Source organism: Drosophila nasuta, chromosome 3 (assembly GCF_023558535.2).
Source record: "Drosophila nasuta strain 15112-1781.00 chromosome 3, ASM2355853v1, whole genome shotgun sequence".
NCBI lineage: Eukaryota > Metazoa > Arthropoda > Insecta > Diptera > Drosophilidae > Drosophila > Drosophila nasuta.
The window spans coordinates 24,932,434-24,954,940 of record NC_083457.1 but is presented as its reverse complement, the minus strand read 5'-3'; the positions used below and the strand labels follow the sequence as shown (position 1 = coordinate 24,954,940).

General features: G+C 38.2%; 1 protein-coding gene across 12 annotated transcripts in view; it reads left to right on the top strand.

The window, feature by feature from the left end:
• Positions 1-22,507, top strand: part of LOC132792442 (serine/threonine-protein kinase N) — a 42,726-nt gene that overhangs the window by 5,750 nt on the left and 14,469 nt on the right. For 2 of the 12 annotated variants that reach the window (XM_060801822.1, XM_060801821.1), the window contains exons 1-4: positions 14,702-14,820; positions 17,031-17,466; positions 17,541-17,862; positions 20,803-21,347. In XM_060801822.1, the coding sequence (XP_060657805.1) occupies positions 17,200-17,466; positions 17,541-17,862; positions 20,803-21,347 (1,134 nt within the window). In that variant the 5' untranslated portion in view covers positions 14,702-14,820; positions 17,031-17,199. Of the gene's footprint in view, positions 1-7,094; positions 7,464-11,075; positions 11,426-14,696; positions 14,821-17,030; positions 17,467-17,540; positions 17,863-20,802; positions 21,348-22,507 lie in introns of those variants that run through there. The other 10 variants (XM_060801827.1, XM_060801826.1, XM_060801825.1 and 7 more) reach the window with 9 other exon arrangements.

Here is a 22,507-nt window from a genome sequence, read left to right as displayed (position 1 = left end):
TGGACACTAAATGTAGAGCTTGTGGGTGTTCAGGTAGTGACTGCCAACTGTTAACTGTCGACTCAGCTTGACAGCTCTCCAGTTGCCAAATTGGACTGCAAATGACTAAGTGCAGCTGAATTTGCGCTAAATAAGCCACAAATCGATGTAGAAAACCCCCCAAAACAAAAAAAAAAGGGAAATCGCAGCTATAGCTGCAAAATATGTCAAAGTGCTGCTACCAAAAGGAGTCGAAAGTGTTGCTAACAAAATATGGTGGACAAGCTATTAGTTGTAGACTGTCACTTTAAGTGTGTTAACTATTCAAAATGTCTTACTGAGAAAAGAGGGTATAGTAAATTGCTGTTAATACTGTTAGGAGATAATAACATCTGTAAAGTTAACAGTGCAAAATGTAGCATAACATTTGTAAAGTTTGCGAAGTAAACTTTGCTAACATCTGTTAAGTTAACAGCGTAAATATTTACACTTTACTGTGTAAACCATAACATCTGTGTAAATATTTATACTTTATACTGTGTAAGCTTCATCAACTTTAAATTCTGCATTTTTAAAGTTTGTTTCTTAGAAAACTGTGCAAAAATGTATGTACTATAAATTATAGTTATGTGCTAATATGCCAGCAATGCTATCGATTAATTCTTATCTTCTTCTAAAGAAGATTACGAACATTTGAAATAATGATTAACAGCCAATTAGCGAATGTATACAAAAGATTATTAAGATTGGAAATTATGTAATAATAAATAAAACAGTCGGAATTATATCCAAATACATATTAAAAGTAAACGTAAAAAGTAAAATTGTATTAATTTAAGGACAAACAACGTAAAAAAGTAAAATCCTCAGGGATTTGAACTAAAACTTAACATCTTCTAAGAATGTTCTGTAAATACTTAACATAATAGTTGTTTACATTGCTAGCATGTTAATAGCTGTTAACTCGCTGTCTACATGCTTCTTCTTCTTCTTTTGCGTTAACCAGCTGTTGATTTGCGGCATGCGTTCAACATAACTAATCGTTAACAGCGCCACTTTGGCATCAGATGAACATTGCTGCTCACCTTCTAATTGCGTGTGGCTGGAAAATTGCGTTCCATTTCTATTGCCCATTCTTTTTCGCATTCCCATTTTCCAGAGTTGATGGCAACTTTTCTACGGGTGCGCTTTCGCAGTGTTTTGTTTGCTCGTGTCGCTGTTGCTGTTGCTGTTGCAACTAGTTTTGTTGAATTTGGCACATGCAGGTGTCCCCAATTATGCCAGGCAGCTAGTCAGCGATGAAAATTGGGACACAACGTTAGAAGTTGACTTGCAAATTGAATATGGGGAGCTGGAAGTTGGGTGCACAAACAAGTTGCGAAAGTAGAACTTTGGTTAGTGTTGGACGTGGAAGTGGAATGTGGCAAGAGTGGAGTTGAACGTGGCTTGTTGGTGGCATTTTGGTTAGTTGCCCAAAGTCAAGTGCAGGGACAATTGCAGGGACTGGAACAGCAACAGCAAGAGCAAGAGCAGCAGCAAATTGTGGCATGTCATGAACTTGCAACAGTTGCGCACGTGTTTTTTTGGTTTTTTGCCCAGCTGTTATGGCTTGTTGTTTGCGCTGTTTGTTTGCCTGTCACTTGTTTGCTTGTTTGTTTTGTTTTACGTTTTGCGTTTTGTTTGTTGCACAGCAGTTGGCTAATAAAGTCGAGCGAGCGCTGGCCACCTTTCGCAGTGTCCACCTTTCCGTTAGCGGCTGCTGCTGCTGTTGCAACATTGATTTCTGTATAATTTTGTAATTTTCACTTTCACTCGTGCAAAACGCCAAATGGCGAGTTCAAAGCGGCCAAATGACGATTGTTGTTATTGCTCTTGTCGTTGTTGTTTCTATTGTTATTGTTATTGTTGCTGCATTCAAGTGCATAACAAAACGCAAAAGCAACAGCAACAACAACCATAATAAATGGCAACAACATTGCGGACAGCGGCCATAAAACATTTTTCAATCAAGCTAACAGAATGTTAATAGCATAGTCAGAGAGTGTTAATGACGAACACAGAGAGAGCGAGAGAACGCAAGAGAGAGGGAAGCGAGCACAGCAACAACAACAATAACAATGCGAACAGCTTCCGTTGCGCTCTCTCTCTATCTTATTCTCTCTCTTTGCGCTGCTTCCTCGAACATCAGCAGCAGCAAGTGTTGTTGACCGCTGTTCGCTGCTCTCAAAATGCCGTTGCACATTGATGATTGAATGGCAGTAAAAACAACAACAACATCATTGCATGTGTGTGTGTGTGTGTGTGTGTTTGTCTATGTTTAATCACATTTGGTGTGCATGTTGCTGTGTGTGTGAGTGCGCTTGTTGGTTCTGTGGGAATTGCTCTGATTTTGTTTTATTGCGCTTTTGTTTTGACTGCCTTTTAGTCTGGCTTCGAGCTTTTACAGCTCTTAATGCAATTAGTTTTTTGCAGCCAAAGCAACAACAGCAGCAGCAGCAGCAATTCCCACCTCAACTTGATTGCATTAACAGCGTCTGCTGTTGCAGCTGCATCTTCTTTCCCATAGCAGAACCTATTTAACTGTAATTGTATGCGATGCTATATACTATATGCCATGGTACCGCTAACTTTTATAAATTAATTAATCAACGCTGTGGCCATGCCAACAGGGCGTGCTACGTCTGCGTTCTCTACTTTCTATTCCTCCCTCTTCATGTTCTTCCTTAGCCAAGTGTCTAATGAGAAGTACTTTAAGTATAACTTGAAGATACTCTAACTGACGGTTAGCTATTTCATAGATAAACTTACAATTTACAAAGCAAAGCTTTAGTTTTTATTATGTATTTTATACTAGAAGATAGCATAACTAGAAGATGCACTATCTGGCAGTTAACTATGTCACACATTATTTCAACTCAACGCTTTGGCCATGCCATATGTCTGAGTCTCTGCTTTCTACCACCTTCTCGAAGTATTCCTCCCTTTTCATGTTCTTCCTTTACTAAGTGTTTAATAAGAAGTACTTTAAGTATAACTTGAAGATACTCTAACTGACGGTTATCTGTGTCATTAATAAACTTACAGTTTACAAAGCTTAAAAACATTACATATGCAAAGCTTTATTTTGAATTATGTATTTTATTATGATTTCACAATTTAATAAAGTTTCAGCCTTACTTTTCTATGGTTCTCTTTAGGGGAACATTTTTAGTATAACCAGAAGATGCCTTATCTGATAGTTAACTATGTCACACATACAAATTTATTTAACAGAAACTTAAATGTTGAAAAATGTGTAAAAATTATTTAGTATTTTCCTTTTTAAATGCATCTATCTGCCTCTTTTAGTCTCCAGTTACATCACAAAGTCAGGATTAAATTGCTTTATTTACTGACCCAACGCAGATGTCTTCTTGATGTCCGTTGCATATGCATTTGCCTACAGCAATTAAACCCATTTTTTGTGCACTTTTTTAATGGGCGCTGGGTATGAAAATATATCTGAAAATGCAGAGGCAGCCAATTGGAACTGTATGTTGGCTGTTGTGGGGGCAACTTCTATGTTATTCTGCTGCCTGTGGCAGCCATTGTTGCCTGTGGCAGTTGCTGTGGCAGTTTGCTGTTTGCCTTTACGTTTGCCGCCTTGTCATTGTTGCAAGACGATGACTTCCCACAGATTCACAAACAACGCGACAGAGTTTTCCCTTTCGTTACGTGACAGCGCGCCCAACTGCACAGAAAAAAAAGAAGTAAACGAGAATGTTGCACGACTAAAAGATACTCTTGATTTTCTAGTAATTACAATTTCCTCAGCTTGGCTAAAAAGTCTTACTTGTGCAGAGTATCTCACATTGCATGAAGTGACAGAGAGAGAGAGTGAGATGGGTAGAGAGTGAGAGAGAAGGGCATCCTCTTGATGCAGACACCCAGACTAAGTACAGCGAGAGAGCGACACCCAACCCAAAAAAAAAAAAAAAAAAAACAAGCCAAGTAATCTGCATATCGCCGGCAGGCAGATCTTAACTTTTGTTTCGCTGCATTGTTCTTGGCTCGTTGCTATAATCATCATGATATATGTATTGTATATGAGTGGTATGAGTGTACTCCGCCTATATAGTATGAGTACTTATTCATTTTGCAGATATATCTACTTATACTCTCGTGTATAATTGACAGGCGCTCATTTTCCGCGCGAATGCGGCGGCTTTCCCAAAGATCGTTTTGTCTTTTTTTTTATGCAACATTTTCGTGGTTTTTTTTTTGCTTGTTTCTCGTTTTGTTTTATGTATTTGCACTTTTCCTTTTTGCCGTAATTATCATGAAACTGGTACTCTAAGCCTTTTTCTTACGTTACGTTATATTATTTTATTTATTTTTTATCTGTCTGGTTTTTTTGGGCGCATTGCGTGGCGAGTTTGTCAACCTCAGATGCGTGGGTCTGTTGCGATATGACGCATCTGACTGAAGAAACTGTAAACTGTATAGACTTGGCCAATTGCAATAAAAAAATATGAAAAACTTGATGTGATTTTCTTTTGGCTTTTAGCTTATCAGCTGCTGTTGGTGTTGTTGCTGCTGCTGCTGCTGCACTTGGCATTGTAGCCCCTCTTCGTATTGCGTGTGTCTTGTGGCACATTCAACATCCGGTTTGCTGGCTCGTTTTGGGTTGTTGTTAGCCATTTGCTGCTGACTCGTTGCCGTTGCCGTTGTCGGTGCTAGCTGCTTGGCAATTTCCGTTTATTGACTCGTAAAAGACGCAACAATATCGTAAAATGTCACAGTTGTGTCTGTTTGCGTCTTGTTGCAATTCAGTTTTTGACTTTATGAAGCCTTCTTCGCCGTTGTCGCCGCTTCGAGCTTTCATTGCCCCACAGCTTTTCTTTGGGGTCAGGAAGTGCGGCGACAAAGAAGGCGAAAAAAAGCTACGGAAAAATGTAGAAGGAGACACATCCGACACATACTCAAGGTTGCGGCTATATTTAACTCAACTTGCGGTTTAATTACAGAAATTATTGCTGAAATGCGGTGCAAACTAGTCGAGCATTTAGTACTGGACATCCCTCTTTTTTTTTTATCTACAGATGTATCATTAAATCTTGTAGTTTAATTTTCGAAATTATAGTAGTTGTTTGGTTATACGATAGTAAATTCTACGATAGTATTCGATATACGATAGTCAAGCATTTAGAATAGAGAATTCTATTTCTTTTTATAACTACAGACGAAGCTTAAATACTTGTGCGGGTATTTGCTAGTCGAGCATTGAGCTTTTCTGCTTTCGTATGTTCGGGTATACGATAGTAAACTTTTCGATAGTATTTGATATACGATTATCAAATATTTAGAATAGGGAATTCTACTTGTTTTTGTAGTTACAGACGAAGCTGAAATGCTAGTTCGGGTATTTGTAAGTGAAGCAAGCTTATCTGTTTTTGCCTGTTCGGGTATACGATAGTAAACTCTTCGATAGTATAGTGAATTTTAATTCTTTTTGTAACTACACACTTAGTTAAAATACCTGTCCGGATATTTGCTAGTCGAGCATTGTTTGGGTATACGATAGTTAAAGATACAATAGTATACCTGTTCGGGTATACGATAGTAAACTCTTCGATAGTATTCGAAATACGATAGTCAAGCATGTTGAATAGTGAATTCTACTTATTTTTGTAACTACACACGAAGCTGAAATATTAGTTCGGGTATTCATTAGTCGAGCATTGCCTTCTTGAGCTTCTCTGCTTTTGCATGTTTAGTCATGTCGCAAGATAAGACTTTCGGAATAGTTGCAGCTGTTGGCGCAAGATAATGTATCTTTTTATTGTGTATCTATAAAGTAAACTATGCTCGTCGCGAATGATTAATAATTGACAGTTAGATTAGATAGTCATCTTACTTGGCATGCAGATTTCAAGCCACAACTGTACTTGATGCACACAAAAAAAAAAAACCCCCTTCTCACCTACGCAAGTATTTAGCAAACGTTTTAGCCAACAAAACCCTTGAGGGCGTCAGGGTTGCAGATTGCTGATTGCATTTGGGGGTAAATAGCGACGAGTATCTAATTAGTCGGTTCAGCAGTCGTCATTGGTATTTGTGCGGCTTCAGTTTGAAATGTGGCTGTCTGGCTATGCGGCAACCCTTCTTGTTAATGAGGGTTGTCAACGGTGATTGGGGAAATTCTTTTGTGCTTTGTACTCCATCTGCTACAGCTCTTGTTTTGTGGGTTCCTCTGGTCGTCGGGTCGTCGTCAGGTGGCACATGGAGAAAGTCACGCTCTGTCAGATAGCTTCTAAGTGAAGCGGCGCCATGCTGTGCCTTTGGCATTTCTTTAATACCTCGTTTCACAGCTTTTTCGACTTATGCAAATGACACTTGGCCAGCACTTGGCTTATCTCATAGAAATGGATGTAATAATAAACAACGGCCGTAAGCTGGCTAAAATGTGTGACAGTTTCATAATAGGGCCCCAACCAACAACAACAACAACAATAAAGCTATTGCAATGAAAAATGTTAACCCAAAAAAACAAAAACAAAAATAAAAAAGGCGAAGACGAAGGCGAAGAGTTGCCTTAACAGCGGCCGAGAAATGTTAATCAAACATAGCTGTACAATTCTAAGAACTGGCACAATAAAAGCCACTCCACAACAAGAACAACAATCACAACAACAACAGTAAAGCGCAGCTTAGAAGCAGCACACAGAAAACCCAAAACGAAAAGAAGAGAGAAGCAGCGAACAGCATAAAAATAATAACAACACTTGTGCGCGTATAGAAGCTGGCGCACGCGCAGGCCAATTAAGAAGCACGGCTCTGCTCTGCCAGCGACGACTGCAACGTAGACGTCAACGTCAACGTCCAGTCATTCATTGAAGCATGCAGCGAGAGCTTTGACTTTGCTTTCTTTGCTGCAGTTTTGTGCTCGCTCCACTTTCGCTGTGTTTGTGTGTGCAAGCCGCGCTCCCTTGTTGAGTTACTCTCTCGCACGTTCTCTCTGTGAACGGCTCCCACTCTCGCGCATGCTCAGCGCGCTCTGCTGCTGCTGCGGGCTTTGGGTTTTTGGGTTTATGTCTTTGGCGCTCAGTTTGCTTTTAGTCGCGCTTGAAGCCGGTTGTTGTCGTCGCTTTACATAAGCTTTGTGCGCCTTACGCTCGCGTTGTCAACATTTTGTTATTATTTTTGTTTTTTACGCATTTCGTTGCGTTGCGTCGCGTCGCGTAGCGTGAAAGTCTGGCAACAAATGCATAAATCGCACAGTGTCTCCTGAGGAAGGCGCGCGCGCCTCTTTTTCGTGTGCATTTTTCTCGATGACGCATCAATGCGCTTTGAGCCAAGTTTTGTGTATTGACAGTGGCAGTGACAATAACATTGACAAGCGCACTCACACACAAAGTCAATGTCCTTTTTCGCGAAACAACGCCCCAACTCTTTACGTTGTGGTTGTTTGCCAACTTTTGGATTGGCCGCACTTTTTGAATAACGTAAGTTGCTAAATGCTTCAACGCGACGCGACGCAAAGCGACTCGATTCGAGTTTTGAGCTCGAGTTGATTTGGGCCATTTATTTTACAGCTTCAGCTGCTTCTTCTAATAATAATTAAGACAAAAGCGTACAGAAACAACAACACCAGCAGCGAACAGTAAAAAAAATCAAAAAATACCGCTTGGGTGAAATTCCATTTCTCTTTTAGTTTTTTAGTTGTTTTTTTTGTTTTTTGGTTTTGGTTCCCCGTTTGTTCGTTTACCATCTTTGAACGTTTATAAAAAGTGAAAATCAAGTGACAATCAATTAAAATTCGAGACCAGGCAGCAGTCGAAGAAAAAAAAAAACACAAAATCGAAACCAAACCAAACCAAAGCATAGCAAAAGCCAAAAGCAAAAGAAAGAAGAAAAAAAATCGATTTTCAATTTCAAGTGACGGCGAGTTTTTGTTCTAATTTTGTCACACAATTTTATTTATGTGTGTGTGTTCTTTTTTCTTCTCTGTTGATACATTTTGAGTGTCTTCCTCTTCTACGTGGTTCTCCGTGCTGCGTTGGCTCGTTTTATTTTCGTTTCTTTACGTATTTTTCACAGTACTTATTCGATGCGAGGCTTAACCCAAATTCACTTGTTGCATGCGCTGAATAAGCAAAAAAATACTAAAAAATTTACAAAACACAGAAAAGTGAAAAAAAGAAAAAAAAAAAACAACAAACCTTGCACAGAATCGAAGAAAACTTTTGTCGCTGCCTTTCTATGGCTTTGCATTAATGCAATACACACTTACACTTACAACTATCGACTGGGTCAGACCCAAGGCGGTTGCCCGACCCACTTTTAACACACCGAGCTCATCCCCTTACCCCTCAACCCCAATCGCAATCCCAATCCGGAGGTAACCCCTTAGTTGGATCCCCGCTCAAATTACAAAAGCGTTGACAGCTCGCCTGTCACTAACTAAAAACTAAACGAATTCATCAGCAATAATAACAACAACAATGAGTTTGTGTTGGATGAGTGTTGCCCATACTCGTATTATACTAAATTGATTATAAACACATGAAAAGCTCATTCTCTCAATCTATTTGAATTGTGCTGTTGTAATGCAAAATTCACATTTGGTTAACATCAAAAGCGGCAACAAGAATTCAAACAACATTTCGCATAATAAATAATGCGTCACATTGGGAATAAGGGGGGGGAAATAGTTTTTAATGGGATTAAATTCACTTGCCTCTTTATTTACTATGTGTATATATGTATAACAATTAAGGCAAAGCCATTAACAGTATCGAAATCGATTTAAATGCTCACCTGTCTTTCGTTACAAAGAAAACAACACATTGTATCTTAACAAATTGCAGCCGAAATCAACAAAAAGATTGTTTAGGCGGTTTTTAGCGCTGACCAAAAATCAAAACAACAACAATAATTTGTGTGTTGTTGTTTTGTGTGCTGTTCATAAATGGTCAGTTTGTTGTTTTTTTTTTTTAAGCAATTGCGTGTAGATGTTTAGGTCTTTTTTTGTTGTTGTTGTTGTTGTTATGTATATACAACACATAGATGAGATTTAGTGTGTGTTGTTGCTCGAGTGCGAAAATCGAATCGCTTCCCCCACAATCCACACATCCACTTGATATGCTGCGGTCTCCGTCTCCGAAATGCGTGGGCTGCCTGTGCTCAAGGGTAGCCTCGTCTTGTTATACTTACTTGTTGATAGCTGATATTATTTTTATTCACAAAAAGCAACAAAAAAAAAACTAACATCAACATCGACCTTGTTTAGATTTGAGTTTCATGTGCGTGTTTGGACTACACTAAACCAAATGTATAAATGTCCATATGTTGTGCCCCCCCCCCCTTCCCCATCCGTGCGTAATACTCGATGTACAAAGTGTGGGCACTTTCGGGCAAATGACCGATTAGAAATCGCATCAGTTTCATGTGTTTGTCTCTTTTATTTTCCTGTTTTGTTGTTGCATGGGTAACATCAAAGCGGGGCGCCAACAATTTCAAATTGCCAGTTATTAATTGCCCCAGCACTCTGAAATCTCAAAAAAAAAAAAATAAAATACAACACACAAAATGCCGAAAGCCAAGTAGCCAAGTAGCCAGCCGGGTTGCCAAGCGTTTAAAAATTACACATCATTTCGCAAATTGTTTAAATGGGCGAGAGACGAAGACGGAGTGCCGGTGTAACAGCGTCATACTTTCTGTCTAATAACATGGATTAACATAATGCACAGCTGCTGTTAATGAAGGCCACACTTACTGCGTGAGCTTAACAGCGGGTGCATGTTAATAACATGTCAACACACTGTTAACGGTTTAAAAGCATAAGGATGAATGTCAATGCACTGTTAACGGTTCAACAGAAAAAAGGATTGCAGTTTTATACTAACAGAATTTTCTTTTTTGTATTTTTGCTGTTAATAACATATTTAATAGTAAAAGGATGGAAATCAATGCACTGTTAACGGTTTAACAGCAAAAAGGGTTGCGGATTTTAACTAGAAAACTGGAAATTTAAATTAATGTGTGTTCTTAATATGTCTATATTGACAATATTATTATTATTTATGTAAATGTACATAAGTAAAATGCACAGTAAAAATATTGTCATAGAATAATTAATATTAGAATCGATGCAGAACATCTAGATCATCAATATCTAGATAGATATGAGCTAATTTTTGTCTTTTTAAACCTACTGAATTTAGTTTTATTGAACTCTTTCTTTTCATAATCTCTTTGTTATGAAATACACTATTGTATCCAAGATACAATTGAATATTAGACATTATCTTAATTTGCCAAAGCAAAATAAATAAATATTTGAATAATTGCAGTTCGTTGAGCATGCATTCAAATTATTGAAATATTTTTATCGCTACGCTAGATTGCATGTAATATTAAAAATACTTTATATAAGCTGCAAATTGTTGTGGCCACCCTCCCTATATATCTATCTCTGACGCACTTGACTAATGCATATTCTTTTTCTCTTTTGCTTGCAGGTAAATGACAAGAAGTGCAAAAACAACATTAAAACATTTTCCAAAACGAATTTGAAATTTTGCGACAAGAATAACAAATGTTTCCAGTTCCAAATTGCAAACCGAAGAGATACATTTAGAAAGGCACACACACACACACATTTATGTATATTTAGATGGCAATAAAATAAACACTGAGGTTTTCGTATCTGTGTTTATGGCAATTGTATTGTGTGCTGTATCTCTTGATGTATCTGTATCTGTATCTGTAACCGCGAATGTATCTGCAGTTGTTGTAGCGCTTTGCTCTCGCTGCATACCGAAAGCAAAACATGCAAGAAAAATGATTTGTTTTTCCGTAAATTTTGCGCATGAAATGAAAAGCTTTCTAATCGCTTGACTGCCTCAGCTTCATTGCAGTTTGCGCCCTCGTAGCGCCTTGACATTTTCCGAATTCAATTTCGCTCGCAGCGTGTCGCGATTTTTCCAACACACACACATACACACATATAGATTCAAACTGAAACCAATTATATACTATAGATACGGTATACTCAAATATACTCTTAGTATGTATATACATTTATAGTATATAAAATATCACACATTTGGCAGTTTGTCGCCATTATTTTTGCGTCGCGCGTTCGCTTTGGAAAATGTATATAGAGAGAAAAGATTCGCATATTTTGTCGAAAGTGCTCGCCAAAGAAAAGCCAAACACATTCAAACGAGAGAAAATACAAAACCCATAGAAAAGCGTCGCCAATATTGAGCAATGCGATTATTATACTAGCTGCTCTCATGTCTAAGCCATATCACTAAACTCCAACAACTACAACAAAAAGAGCAACTATAAGACTAACAAAAAACGTCGAGAACATCAATAACAATAGCTTAGCATGGCACTGACAATGAATATGGTCTTTTTAAAGGATTTACGTTCACGTCTCAAAGGATATCTACACGTATGTATATCATCAATGTATATAATCTTATCGTTGTGTGAGTGCGCATCGCATTCCACACAGAAATTGCAATTGAATATGAATATGAATATGAATGTGAATGTGAATGGTCTGGCATGAATGTGTGTGAATACAAGTCGAATGATAGCACGCGCGCAATTTGCTTACTTGACTCATGTAGTCAATATGGAATACCCCGCAATTAAAGTGCTACTGTGGGGTTAATGGGTGGGGAAGATGATAAAAGACTGCACTTGAATGTAAATAAATAATGTTACAGAGAATGGAATATTGGAATGTTGTGAAATAAATAAGGAATATTACTGCTTATTGTATGAACAGGCAAAAGGAAGCAACTCCGACCCTATATAGTATAAATATTCTGTCTGTCTGTCTGTCTGTCTGTCCATCTGTATGAACACCTAGAACTCTGAGACTATAAGAGATAGAGATATAATTTTTTTCTGACAGTACTTGTTATGTTTGCTGTCGATCAAGTTTGTTTAAAATTTTTGTTTCATCCACTTCCAGCTCTGCAAATCGATAAAAGTCGAATAACAAGCATACTACTAATACTAACTAAAGTATAGCAAGCAGATAAGTTATTAAAGAAATACACAATATACCAGAATTTGACTGACATTCTAGTATATTTTGTACTCTATGTTACATTTTGAATAGAGTACCAAATATATCATTCGATACATTTTAGATTTTTTTGGTATATTTTCTAAAATTAATACCGCATTGAAAATAAGAACTCCTTCTTCGAACAGACAAATTTGTAACTAGCAGCAGATCTCTAGGTTATAATGCGTTTGAGGAAACCGATTTTCTTCTTCGTTTAAGAAGAGTTAAGAAAACGTTCCTAAAGAATGTTCTGCTCACATTTTATTATTGAATAATTGAAAAGGGTATTTAATATGTCGTGCATTTTATTAGTTGCCAGCATATTTGATATTATTAATTGAACGTGGGTAGACTCTCTTCTCTTTTTTTGTCTTCTCTCTCCTCGCTAGCATATCTTTTTCGCTCTATATAACATCGCTCTTGCACCATTCCCCATAAACTCTCCTGTTGCGCTCTCTCTCTCGCTCATTGTCAGCCCACACAGAAGACTGCGTCAAAAGAAAGCCACAAAATTTAGCCATTTACTGTTTACTGACGTCGCCTTAACCCAGTGCTGTCTGCTGTCTCCCTCCCCCTCTTCTCTTCCTTCTCCCCCTTCTCTCATCCTGCCTTTCTTCACTTTTCTCCCACTAGCTTCACCATTTCCGTTTCTTCCCACTCGCCCCCTCTCTCTCCTTGCCATCCTTCCGCTGTCAGTTCTGCAAATGCGACTGCAACTTTTGCAACTTTCTCAGACAGCTGGCTGTCATCATCATGACCGCCCTACAGACTGGATACCCATTGCTTATTAAGACTATACGAATACTCGCATTCACACACACACTCACACTCGTATTTGTATCTTGTATCTTTGTCTCTGCTGCAGCGCATTTCATATATCGCTGTATCGCATATTATGCTGATTATTCAAGTATTCGTAAGTGTGTTGTGTCAGTTTTTCTTCAAGTAACAACTTTGGCTTTCTGCAATTGCATTATGCAATTCACCCCCTCTCTCTACTCTCTCTCTCCCTTTGGCACATTATCATCGAGATGGGTTTTTTTCTTGTATTAAAGAATGCGCCGTGTCGTTGTTGAGCCGCTATAATTTCACATACTTACGACAATGTACGACTCGTAAAACATTTCCCAGGAGCTTTTTTTTATTTATTTTTCCTCTTTTTTACGCTGCCAACTGAAAAACTCTTCATGAAAAAATGCGAAAAAGAAGTGAGACAACCTTTTCATGGAGTCGGAAAAGTCAATGATGTTATTAGAGTGGAGTTATGTGCTTGGGATTAATGTGTTAATCTATGAATAATGTGGATGCTATGCAATGCATAGATGTATAGAAAGTGGAGCTTAGGTTTGGCACATCAAATGATTTAGATATTATATTTATTTTAATTGAGGAAGCTAAGTATTGAGTTCGGTTATTACTTTAGTACTTTGAAAATAAGTCCATTTTGTAACTAAAACTTATTGATTTAAAAAAAATTTTGTTCGAAGAAAGAAATAGTTTTCGTTTTTACAAAAATATATTTTGCGTATAAATTTAAGCAATTAAGTCTAACTAAAATTTTTCTACTTAAATAGATTAATAATGAGACATGAGAGTGTAGTACATTGTAAAGAACTTAATATGTTGGAGGTCAATGGAATTTTCAAATGAAAGTGAATTGAATTTGATGAGAGTTTTGACTTTAAATATTTCTTCAGTAGTCTTAAACTTGAAATCAAAATTTGTAGCTGAAATTTATTGTTCCGAAGGAAAATTTTATTGATGAAATGAAAGTATTTTGTTTAGGGAATAAATAGTTTTTTTTTTTTTCTTATTGCTTAGTTCTATTCGATAACTTAAAATCAATTAATATTTGTTGCTAATAATTTCGATCATAAACTGCTATTAACAATTTTATTTTTACTTCAAGAAAATATAAAATTTGATTTTAAGAATGAAATAGTTTTCGTTGCTGTTGGTTATTTTTATAGTAACTTTATATCGACTTAAATCTATAGTTGATAGTTTAGGTCTGTGACTTCTATAGAGAATTTTATATCAACTTCGCGAGAGAGAGAGGGGAAAAAAATAGTTCTTTTATTGTAATGTTAGTTATGAATGAGTGTAGTGTTTGTTTGTAGTTTCACAACTCAAGCGAAGATACGATGACTAAACTGTTCGAATGCCATAAAACTATCTACGCCATAACCTCTATTCTTATCAGAGTGAAACAGTGCGTATTAGTAATATGCTTTGCTAATCAAGCCATGTGCTTAACTCATCCATTCCCAAGGTAGTGTTTACGTCGCGACGTTTGTAACCGTCACAGGGCTTTGGCCCAATGATAGTCGACGTGGGGAAAAAAGTCTCTCACTGTAATTCCGAATGCAATCAAATGTCTGTCGATGCGGTCAGTCATTCGGTCGGTCGGTGGAAGCGTCGTGTCAGCTGCGTTCTGTTATCAACAACTGGGCCGAAACCAGTTGGCCTGGCTGGCTGGCTAACTGGCCAGCTTCGTGAGTCAGTTCGTTTGTTGCCGAGGTTCGTGACAAATCGACATCGTTTTGCCTTCGTTTTGCCCACCCACGAGCTGTGCAGCTCGGCTTGTTCAACGCATTTATTAGCACCGAATATGACATTAATTTCACTCGAAGTTCGATTGTTGAGGTTGACGGGACGCGTGCGGTTTGCGGTGTGACAAGTGTGTGACAGGCTCGCTGTGTGTGTTTGCAACAAGTGGCAGGCAGCTCTAGAATTTGCCACACACATTTGTGTGTGTGCTTTATGTAATTCACCTAATGGCCAAGGCCCAAGCGAAATCTATTGAAAATTTCATCATATCTTTCAACAGCATATAAAACCCTATATACAAAGTGTATCAGTGTGTGTGTGCGAGTGTGTGAGTGTGTGTGTGTGTGGATAAACAAACGAGCTGCTTGAATAATTTGCCAGCTAAGTTTGTTGGCCAGGCTTATCGCTCTTCACGGACCGGGCAAAGAGTCTCGCGATAAGAACGCGCGTTGCGTAGTATTTCCGTCCCTGGCAATCGGAAGGGCATTCAAATTCTCATATTATTTATAAGAGAGTATTTTCGACTGTTCTGCTCGCATTGTGCAATCGATCAATTAAATGTGGCGAGCCCTACATTCGAAGCCATTAAAGTCGCATAAAGTCGTCGTCGTCAGAGCAATTGTTAAGAGTGATAATTCATTTTTGGAGAAATTCTTATAAATATTCAACGCGTTGTGCGCCGAGTCGCAAACATGGCCAACTGACAGCTGCTGTTGCTGCTGTGCTGACCATATTCAGGCTAATTGGCAATGAGTCAAGTTCAGTTTACAGACACTCACAGTTCACAGTTGCCAATAATTAATGCAAATTTTGCAGTCAATTGGCAACGCTCTCTAAAGTAGAAATACAAACTACGCGTGTTTTGGAACTTATAAATTCTTAATTGTGGGATAAAAAAGAAAAGAGCAAAAAACGAAGAAAATCAATTCGATCTCCAGCTGTGTCGACTTACAAAGTAAACTACTGAAAAATACAAAAAATCGCACAATATATAAATATAAATGCCAGGGGTTCGTGACAACCTAACAATGCGATCTCTGTCCGGGTTTAATAATAATATTTATATGGAAAAAGGTTCAAGTAATAACAACAAATTGTCAGCTGAGACTTGTCGCCTTACTATGTAAGAGTTTTGCCTCAAAAAATTGCAACGTAAACAAAGGCTGTTGCTTATGTTTTTTTTTATTTTATTTTTCTTCGAGTCATGCGGAATATAAACTTCTCTTATCTGGCATTAACAGACGTATTTATAGTGCCATGTTGTGCTATGTGTCTATGGCCCCCTTTTTATAATGATATAAACATAATAGTTTCTATTTTACTAAGCTTCTGATAAAAATTGTAAGCATTACATTCTTGTATTATCATTAGCAAATATTTTGCTGAATGGAATTTAATCTAAACCCTAAATGATTAGGTTGTTTACTTCTGGTTTGCATTTCAAAATATTTCGAAATAAACCTTTCATTTACATAAAATACTTGTACCTTAATTATAGCTTCGTTTTAGTGATTTTAATTTTACTAAGCTATAAAACACATAAGAAAGTTGCAGTCGAGTGTGCTCGACTTTGAGATACGCGCCACCCATTTTAAATAAAAGCAAAACAGTATGGTATTTTTCTTACATGTACTTCGGTACATTATTTGGTATATAGTTAAAAAGTTACATTTGAAATATACCATATAAGTAAAAATATACCAGATTTCAGCCATACAGAAGTATATCTTAAAAACCTTCTAAAATTTGTATACCATCGTAATAAACTTCTCAGGAATTATAAGCATTACTTTGCTTACCTTCTTAAAATTCTTGTATTATCATTGGCAAACACTTGCTTTAATGAATTCAATGTAAACTCTTGCTGATTAGTTTTATTTACTTATGGTTTCCATTTCAAAATAAACGTAAAAAATAAAGAAAACTTTCGTTTCAAATAAAATAATTCTGCTATAATTATATGTTAGCTTCAGTTTGGGTTTTACCCAACTTTCTGTTTCATGTCGTCGTTCTATGACAATTGAAGAAAGTTTTTAACGATTCTCAGAATTGTGAGTGGCGTGAAAGTTTTGTGACAAGAATTGATTTGTACATTGCAATTGAACTTGATTAGAAGCCTCGTTTTTTTTATTCTCTGTTTGTAATTTGCATCATAATTGCTGACGCGCCGGGTGAATGATTGAGTGAGTGAGTGAGTGAATGAATGTAGTTTGATATCAGATCGGAAAAAAGAGAACTGAGAATTTATCAGCTTCATTTAACTTTCTCGTGTTGTCGCCGCAATGCTCTGATGATATGATGATGATACGGCAATCTAGAACCAGTCCAAAGAAGCTTCAAGCTCTCCTTGTCAGAGTTGTTATTTCCTCTCTCTCCCTCATTCGCTTTTCAACCAACTCTTGTACATTTTCTTGATAACTGACAGCTCTCGTGGAGTCGTGTGAAAAGTCGACGCAAGTCGTCTAATTACCATGAACTGGTCACAAGAAAATAACAACAACACAGACTGCGATCACAACAACAACAACAACTAAAACATAAACCCAATCGAAATTCTAACGAAACGAAATAAAACAGAAACAAAAACAAAAGAAATGTCGAATCTGGTTAAGCGAATACGCAGCATGTTAAACACGCAGCCAAAAACCGAGGCAACAAACATCTCCGATGAGGAGTTTCGGCCACGCAAATGCAACTCATTGCCACGGGGTCGCCGTGCAACATCGACAACAACCTCGATAAAACGGCGAGCGAGTGCCTCGCGTTTGTGGCAACGCATTGTTTCGAATTTCGAGTCATCCAACGGTGGCATCTTCTACACCGACACCTTGATAACCGACTCGGGCGAAGCAATCAACGAGGCAGGCTACTACACTAAAACCTTCCTTAATTCTACATTCAATTTAATTTAATGTGGTTGCATTTTCTTTTGCAGGGCGAATACATAAAGCATCCCGTTCTGTACGAGCTTAGTCATAAGTATGGCTTCACAGAGAATCTGCCCGAGAGCTGTATGTCCATACGGCTGGAGGAGATCAAAGAGGCCATCAGACGCGAGATACGCAAGGAGCTGAAGATCAAGGAGGGCGCCGAGAAGCTGCGCGAAGTCGCCAAGGATCGTCGCTCGCTCAGCGATGTCGCCGTGCTCGTGAAGAAGAGCAAAAGCAAATTGGCCGAACTAAAGTCCGAGCTGCAGGAGCTCGAAAGTCAAATACTGCTAACCTCTGCCAACACGGCGGTCAATAGCAATGGTCAAGGTAAGTTATGCCACGGATTTGAAGCCACCTTTTGGTGCCATTAACAACCAACATTTGATTGCCTACTCCCCTGAAAAACACAAAAAAAGAAGCAAAGCAAACAATAAAAAAGCTAACCGTTTAGTCGTCATATCTTAACGGGTATTTGTCACGCAAACTCCCATCTGTCTATCTGTCTGTCTGTCTGCCTGCTTATGCATCCATCCATCCATCCATCTATTTATTTTATCTGCTAGATACATTTGTATCTATGGCGAGCGCTTTGCGTGTTCTCTTACATTACCTGGCGCGAAGTACTTGTGCGTTTATCGTTCGCTTGCTCTCCTATCGCGTATCTATAGCAAAACACTTGGCGAGTGTCAAGTTTTTTGTGTGCTCCCATATACCCTGTAATTAAAACGAAGAGGCAGAGAGTTGTAATAGTTATGGTAGAAAGATAAGTTAAAGAAATGTTTCTAGATACTGATAACTATAATTAAACAAGCTATTAAAGTATAGTTTTGTAAACTGAAATGCTTCCCAGTTATAGCTGTAGGGTACGTCTTAGTCATATGAACTATCTTGGGTTCTTTTTTGTTTAGTTTCTTTTTCTTTCAACTATTGACACAAGTGGCATGAAATGTGACTGTTCAACGTTTCGGTTTGTTCGACTGTCTCGCGTTGTTCTATCTGCTTCCGTGTTTGGCCAACAGCAGCAACAACACACAGCAACAACAACAACAAAAGAAGCTGCTACCATCAACAGTAGATTCCATCAGCATCAGCCTCATCATCAGCTTCATCATCAACATCATCTCGTTGTGTGTGGCGTTGAAAGCTTCATGTGCTGAATTGATTGATATGTTTGGCAGCAGCTGCCAGTCAGTCAGTCAGTCAGTCAGTCAGTTCACTTGCTCTACTACAACAAACAACAACTGCAGCTATAGCTAAATGACATTCCAAAGCAGCAGACGGAAATTTCGTTGAGAATTTTCATGAAAAATGCCTCTTGATAAATAGATCAACTCGCCAGCGCCAGGCATAAGACGCTGAGCTCAGCGAGTACTTCGACTCGTAAGCACATTCTCTGCCTCAGATAAACATTTATGCAATGATTCAGGAAGCGCAAATACTAAATGTTAAAGAAGTTGTCGAGTTGCCAGCGCAATTGCTATTTATATCCATTTTTTATCAGAATTCATTTCTTTGCTGCTTTCCTCATTAATAAAGCCAATTAGTTGCATAGCCTTCGAAGTCTCGCTTTTTATATTTTCATCTTTACTCTCATTATATTTGCATTATATTTTTTCGTTGGCATCTGCCCAATTAATTATTAAAATACTGTGTGAATTCCATGCCATTTTTTATTAACGATTGCTTCAAATCTTTAAAATACACTTTCTTCGAATCTGGTAGATTACATACTCTAGGTATATTTTGAATGATATAGTATATCGATATACCAATTATAGCTGTTGGTATATTTCAGTTCATAAGTTTGACACAGTTGCCAACTTCTCAATGAAATAAACAATTTAACTTGTTAAAATATCATCAGAATTCATTAAAGATTTTCTTTACTTCCTAACTTTGCAATAAACAATTTAACTTGCTTAAATATCATCACAATCCATTAAGGTGCCACACAATCCTTCAACTAGCTCCGCCTCGAACTTCGTGAAGTCCATTAGTGGCTGTTGCATGATGCGTTTGCTGTGTGGCAGCCGCAACCACACACACTCACACACACCGCCACAAGTTGCAACTTAATTGACGTCTATGCAACCATATTAAACTGTTAACTGCAAACTGTAAACAAAACGGTGGCTGCCGCTGACTGATGGCAGCAGATGTTGATTTGAGATGAAATGGGTTGGGATGCAGTGAGAAATGGGCAATGGCTAATGGGCGATGGATGATGGGTGATGGGTTGGGAGTGCGTCATCCAGTCAGCTGGCGGTCAAGTGAAGCGACCTGTGTGAAGCGTTTAAGCCATGTTAATCACAGTTGACCCTTGCCATTTGCCAGCATGCGGTTAAACGCTCTGACACCCTTTACACAGTAATCAGCGTGTGGTCGAGTGGCCAAGGTCAGTGTCAGAGTGAAGCGATTACAGCTAATTAGAATAGAATTACGATGGCAATTAGACTACAAGATGCGCAGCAATGAGAACTGAATGGAATGGATACAGAGAGTTTTCTCTTTTTATACCCGTTATTCGTAGGGTAGAAGGGTATTACAGCGTTGTGGCACTTTAGTCTTTGCGATTGGTTGCGCTGAGATGACAATCTCAGAAGTTATTTAAGAAGAAATTAAAAAATATTTCACAATCTGGTATATTGTATATTCTATGGTATATTTTGAACTCAGTAGTATATAAATATACCCTTTGCAGCGATTGGTATATTTATTCAATATTTCGTCTATATATTTTTCCACTGTTTAGCGTATCGAATTTGTTTTTTCAACTATTATGAACTTAAGTTCATCAAGATCTTATACAAGATCCAATAACGAACTTTTGTTTATGATATCGAAATGCCAAAAAAAATGTTCCTTTATTTTATGCCCCTTCAGACTTTACTATTGGTTGCAATCAGACTAAAATCTTAGAAATAACTGAAGAAATTATCGAAATATTTAACAATCTGGTATATTATCTACGGTATATTTTTAATTCAAAAGTATATCGATATACCAGATATAGCTTTTATTATATTTGTAGAATTTTGTCAGTATATTATTGGGATATAATTTACCAATAATACTGTATTGTTTAGCTTGTATCGAATATATTTAGCGGGTATCTTCCAGTCGAGCAGACTTTCTCTCTAGTTTGTTAAACTATTGTGTACTTAAACTCTCCCAGATCGTATACAATATCCAATAACGAACATTTGTTTACGCTATCGAAATACCAATAAAAATTTCCCCTTTGTTTCATCCTTCGTGTGTTTACAGAAGCAATCGCATTTAGTGGCATTGATGGCAGCGGTGCTGCACAGTTTGGCGGTTTGGGTGGCAACAATGCGATGGCCGCAGGTGCAGGCGGTGCACCGGCAACGCCCAATGACAAAGTGCTGGCCTCGCTGGAGAAGCAGCTGCAGATCGAGATGAAGGTGAAAACGGGCGCCGAGAATATGATTCAATCGCTGGGCATCGGATGCGACAAGAAGCTGCTGGCGGAGGCGCATCAAATGCTCGACGATTCAAAGGCCAAGATTGAGTTTCTACGCTTGCGCATCATCAAAGTCAAACAGAATCGCGAGCAGGCCGATCGCATGAAAGCCGCGCGCCAGCAAAACGAAGAGCATGGCGGCGGCGGAATTCTTGGCACTGGCAGCGGATTAACGCAACTGCAGAGCCTGGAGACGACGCTGGAGGAGCGCATCGAGGAGCTGCGTCATCGTTTGCGCATCGAGGCCGCCGTCGTCGATGGAGCCAAGAATGTCATACGCACGTTGCAGACGGCGAATCGTGCGCCAGACAAGAAGGCATTGCAAGAGGTGAGTTCTAGTTCTAGTTAATGCTACTTACCTGCTAGCCACCGCGACTTATTTTCTAATTAGATTAACCCAAATAGCATTTGTAGATCTGGCTGTTGGCCAGGTAAGTTCGCGAACCGCGGGGGCGGGCCAATCGCAAGGCCTGCCCAGCATTAAAACGTGCGAGTGAGAATGTCTGAGAGCGAAAAAGAGAGAGAGAGGCAAAGCAGCTGCCAGTTGTGTGTGGCGTGTGCCGCACGGCGTATGATTCATGTGCGCATTGCGTATACGTGTCGTATGCCGTATGCCGATTGCCTTAACGCGAAACAAAAAAAAAACCACTCAACAACGAGGCAAACAAAAAAACGAGGCTAATTACGCGGCTGTTGAAAATATTTCAATTTTTTACTCGTCTTTAAGTTTTCTTATGTGCTAACTGTCGCCTCATTAATTTACTTGCGCGGCATTTTGAAGAATGCCAGCCAGGCTCCTCTTCTCTGGGTCTTGGCTGGCCCTACAGACATTGTGTCGACATGCTCGCGGATTTAGGAACTATTTAGCGAGCGGCATGTCGAGTTAAAGCGGCGGCATTAATGTAAAATTGCACAGCTTATAGATAATTTGGCATTCTTATTATGAAAAAGTACTAAAATATTGTGCTCTAAAGTGTATTTATTTTAAGTGGCAGAATTTCACAGAACAATGCTTTTCTTTGAAGTTTATTTGAGCAAAATTGTAAAGTTTTCTTTGAATTTAAATAGAGTAAGATGACTTAAGCAAGCCTGGAAATTTTATTTGAAATATTTGAGATTGCAATTAGAGTTTTAATATTAAAGATTTCTATTTAAATTTGATTTATTTTCGATTAATATCTATATACATTTCAAAATATATATTTTCCATTTTAATTATAGGAGTTTAATATTTTAATTGTAATTTTGAAGATTAATATTGTAAATATTAAATTGATAGGCAAAGTCGCTGCTTTACTGTATTAGATAGAGCATTTATCTAGACCACATTGCGCTGCATACTTTATGCCAAAGGAAATTGAGTTCACATTCTCGTGTTTACTGCCGATGATGACCGACAAATTCCTGGCAATCTGATTCTTCTGTATAAATATTTAAATGCACTTCCTTTATGTGTGACAGCATATGTAGAGCTTCTCTAACTAACTG